Raw genomic sequence first — 4667 nt, forward strand, 5'->3', positions numbered from 1 at the left:
ATAGGGTTTTGCCATGTTGCCCGGGCTAGTCTCAAACTCCTGGGCTCAAGTGATCTGCCTGCCTCGGCCTCCCAAATTGCTGACATTACAGGCAAGAGCCACCACATGTGCACATAGTACCTAATGATTCCTTACAAACCAGTATGAAAAAGACAAACCCTATAGTGGAAAAATGGACAAACGACATGAATAGAGAATTCACAAAGGAAGAAATATACGTATGGTTAATGAACATGAAAAATGTTGGCCAGCTGCTGTGGTTCGCGCCTATAATCCCAGCACTTTGGGAGGCTGAGGCAAGTGGATCACCTGAGGTCAGAAGTTTGAGACCAGCCTGGCCAACATGGCGAAACCCCATCTCTACTAAAAATACAGAAGTTAGCCGGGTGAAATGGCACATGCCTGTAGTCCCAGCTACTCTGGAGGCTGAGGCATGGGAATCGCTTAAACTCAGGAGATAGAGGTTGCAGTGAGCCAAGATTGTGCACTGTACTCTAGCCTGGGCGACAGAGTGAGAATCTGTCTCAAAAAAATAAAATAAAAATAAAAATTAGCCACACATGGTGGTGCATGCCTGTAGTCCTAGCGACTTGGGAGGCTGAGGCAAGAAGCTTCCTTGAGCCCAGAAGTTTGAGGCTGCAGTGAGCCATGATTGTGCCACTGTACTCTAGCCTGGCCGGGAACTTGTCTTAAAAAAAAAAAAAGCTTTCCGCGCTACCTGCAGAGGGGTCCATACGGCGTTGTTCTGGATTCCCGTCGTAACTTAAAGGGAAACTTTTCACAATGTCCGGAGCCCTTGATGTCCTGCAAATGAAGGAGGAAGATGTCCTTAAGTTCCTTGCAGCAGGAACCCACTTAGGTGGCACCAATCTTGACTTCCAGATGGAACAGTACATCTATAAAAGGAAAAGTGATGGCATCTACATCATAAATCTGAAGAGGACCTGGGAGAAGCTTCTGCTGGCGGCCCGTGCCATTGTTGCCATTGAAAACCCTGCTGATGTCAGTGTTATATCCTCCAGGAATACTGGCCAGAGGGCCGTGCTGAAGTTTGCTGCTGCCACTGGAGCCACTCCAATTGCTGGCCGCTTCACTCCTGGGACCTTCACTAACCAGATCCAGGCAGCCTTCCGGGAGCCACGGCTTCTTGTGGTTACTGACCCCAGGGCTGACCACCAGCCTCTTACGGAGGCATCTTATGTTAACCTACCTACCATTGCTCTGTGTAACACAGATTCTCCTCTGCGCTATGTGGACATTGCCATCCCATGCAACAACAAGGTAATGATTTTATGATCTAGAGTTTGCGAATGCATGCTCTAGAAAAAACATTGCTGTGCACATTGTTAGAGCTTGGAGTTGAGGCCACTGACTGGCCGATGAACTCGCAAGTGTAGGTAGTGTGCTACATGAGGGGCAAGTTTTTCGCTAACACCACAAGGGTCTTTGGCCCAATGAGTGGAGTTTGATAGTAATTCTTGCTACAAGTATAAAAATAAAAATAAAAATAAAAAATAAAAAAAATAGTCTGGGCGCGGTGGCTCAAGCCTGTAATCCCAGCACTTTGGGAGGCCGAGACGGGCGGATCACGAGGTCAGGAGATCGAGACCATCCTGGCTAACACGGTGAAACCCCGTCTCTACTAAAAATACAAAAAACTAGCCGGGCGAGGTGGCGGGCGCCTGTAGTCCCAGCTACTCAGGAGGCTGAGGCAGGAGAATGGCGTGAAACCCGGGAGGCGGAGCTTGCAGTGAGCTGAGATCCGGCCACTGCACTCCAGCCCGGGCGACAGAGCAAGACTCTGTCTCAAAAAAAAAATAAAAAAAAATAAAAAATAAAAATAAAAATAAAAAATAAAAATAAAAATAAAAAATAAAAAATAAAAATAAAAAAATTTTAAAAAAGGTTTAATTTCACTGTAATAAAATAAACTTCAATTAACATAGTTACATATCTTTTTCTTTGTCCATCATTCTGACAATGCCAGATGAGCATGAGTATAGAGAAACTATAGAGAAATGACCATTACCAGCCTAACTATTAAGAAAGTAATGGGCCGGGCGCGGTGGCTCAAGCCTGTAATCCCAGCACTTTGGGAGGCCGAGACGGGCGGATCACGAGGTCAGGAGATCGAGACCATCCTGGCTAACACGGTGAAACCCCGTCTCTACTAAAAATACAAAAAAAACTAGCTGGGCGAGGTGGTGGGCGCCTGTAGTCCCAGCTGCTTGGGAGGCTGAGGCAGGAGAATGGCGTGAACCCGGGAGGCGGAGCTTGCAGTGAGCTGAGATCCGGCCACTGCACTCCAGTCCGGGCGACAGAGCGAGACACCGCCTCAAAAAAAAAAAAAAAAAAAAAAAGAAAGTAATGGACTGGGTGTGGTGGCTCACGCTTGTAATCCCAGCTACTCAGGAGGCTGAGGCAGGAGAATCGCTTTAACTCAGGAGGCCAAGGTTGTCGTGAGCCGAGCTCACGCCATTGCACTCCAGCCTGGGCAACAAGAGAGAAACTCCGTCTCAAAAAAAAAAAAGTAATGAGAGTGAACAATATAGTCAGGATGGCTAAAGGTGACCCTGAGAAACCAAAGGGCAAGATGTCTGCTTTTGTCTACTTTGTGCAGACGTGCAGAGAAGAACGTAAAAAGAAACCGTCGGCTGGGCGCGGTGGCTCAAGCCTGTAATCCTAGCACTTTGGGAGGCCGAGACAGGCGGATCACTCTAAAAGGGTGTTTTAGAGGTCAGGAGATCGAGACCATCCTGGCTAACACAGTGAAACCCCGTCTCAACTAAAAAAATACAAAAAACTAGCCGGGCGAGGTGGCGGGCGCCTGTAGTCCCAGCTACGTGGGAGGTTGAGGCAGGAGAATGGCGTAAACCCGGGAGGCGGAGCTTGCAGTGAGCTGAGATCCGGCCACTGCACTCCAGCCTGGGTGACAGAGCGAGACTCCGTCTCAACAAAAAAAAAAAAAAAAAAAAAAAAAAACCGTCAATTTTGCAGAATTTTCCAAGAAGTGCTCTGAGAGGTAGAAAGACGATGTCCAGGAGAGAGAAGTCGAAGTTTGATCAAATGGCAAAGGCAGATAAAGTGCGCTGTGATCAGGAAATGAAGGGTTATGGACCAGCTAAGGGAGGCAAGAAGAAGGATCCTAATGCCCCCAAAAGGCCACCGTCTGGATTCTTCCTGTTTTCTTCGGAATTCCACCCCAAGATGAAATCCACAAACCCCGGCATCTCTATTGGAGACGTGGTCAAAAAGCTGGGTGAGATGTGGAAGAACTGAAATGATGGTGAAAAGCAGCCTTACATCACTAAGGCGGCAAAGCTGAAGGAGAAGTATAAGAAGGATGTTGCTGACTATAAGTCGAAAGGAAAGTTTGATGGCGCAACGGGTCCTGCTACAGTTGCCTGGAAGAAGGTGGAAGAGGAAGAGGAACGGGGAGATGAGGAGGAGCAGAAGAGGATGAATAAACAAACTGTTTATCTGTCAAAAAAAAAGAAAGAAAGTAATGTATAAAAATGTGAGTGCGCCCTCTCTCTGTGTGCCTACTTTCTCCTTCAAGCAAAAGGTAGGCATGAGCAAGGATGAGGATGGCTTTGCGGGAAGGGTAGAGAGACAAGTTAAGCTATGAGAAGAAGCTGGATACAAAGGACAAATGGATCAAGAATTTTGTTTACTGTTTTAAATATACTGCCTATTTTGAAAAAAGCACAGAAGCTAAAGCTAAAATTTCTTTTTCTTTTTTTAAAATTTTTATTTATTTAGTTTATTCATTTTTTTTAGACAGAATCTCGCTCTGTCTCCCAGGCTGGAGTGCGGTGGCACGATCTCAGCTCACTGCAAGCTCCGCCTCCCAGGTTCATGCCATTCTCCTGCCTCATCCTTCCCAGCAGCTGGGACTCCAGGCCCCCGCCACCATGCCTGGGTAATTTTTTTTTTTCTTGTATTTTTTTTTTTTTTTTTTTTTAGTAGAGATAGGGTTTCACTGTGTTAGCCAGGATGGTCTCGATCTCTTGACCTCATGATCCACCCACCTTGGCCTCCCAAAGTGCTGAGATTACAGGCAGGAGCCACTGCACCCGTCCCAATTTTTATTTATTTATTTATTTATTTATTTATTTATTTTTTGAGACGGAGTTTCACTCTTGTTGCCCATGCTGGAGTGCAATGGCGCGATCTCGGCTCACTGCAACCTCTGCTTCCCAGGTTCAAGCGATTCTTCTGCCTCAGCCTCCCAAGTAGCTGTGATTACAGGCATGCTGGTGCATGCCTGGCTAATTTTGTATTTTTAGTAGAGATGGGGCTTCTCCATGTTGGTCAGGCTGGTCTCCAACTCCCGACCTCAGGTGATCCACCCGCCTTGGCCTCCCAAAGTGCTGGGACTACAAGCGTCAGCCACCACACCTGACCTATTTTTATTTTTTTAGACAAGGTGTCACTCTGGTACAGTGGCCTGATCTTGGCTCACTGCAGCCTCGACCTCTTGGCCTTAGACAATCCTCTCACCTCAGCCTCCCGAGTAGCTGGGAGTACAGGCTCAAGCCACTATGCCCAGCTAATTTTTGTATATTTTGTAGAGATGGGGTCTCGTCATGTTGCCCAGGCTGGTCTTGAATCCTGGGTTCAAGTGACCCCCCACCTTGGCCTCCCAAAGTGCTGGATTACAGGCA

At 47.2% G+C, this 4667-nt stretch overlaps 1 protein-coding gene, 1 non-coding gene and 1 pseudogene across 2 annotated transcripts; all 3 read left to right on the plus strand.

The window, feature by feature from the left end:
* Nucleotides 1-697: 697 nt before the first annotated feature.
* Nucleotides 698-1492, plus strand: LOC117064356 (40S ribosomal protein SA-like). Its single transcript, XM_033178539.1, has one exon. It carries the CDS (start codon nt 784-786, stop codon nt 1294-1296), a length of 513 nt encoding a protein of 170 aa, XP_033034430.1. The 5' UTR covers nt 698-783; the 3' UTR covers nt 1297-1492.
* Nucleotides 1336-1489, plus strand: LOC117066241. The gene has a single exon (XR_004430222.1). It is a non-coding gene; the product is annotated as a small nucleolar RNA SNORA62/SNORA6 family (small nucleolar RNA).
* A 1441-nt stretch (nt 1493-2933) lies between the features above and the next one.
* Nucleotides 2934-3733, plus strand: LOC117064360 (annotated as a pseudogene).
* The last annotated feature ends 934 nt before the right edge of the window (nt 3734-4667 follow it).

Source organism: Trachypithecus francoisi, unplaced genomic scaffold (assembly GCF_009764315.1).
Source record: "Trachypithecus francoisi isolate TF-2019V2 unplaced genomic scaffold, Tfra_2.0 Lachesis_group2, whole genome shotgun sequence".
Lineage (NCBI taxonomy): Eukaryota > Metazoa > Chordata > Mammalia > Primates > Cercopithecidae > Trachypithecus > Trachypithecus francoisi.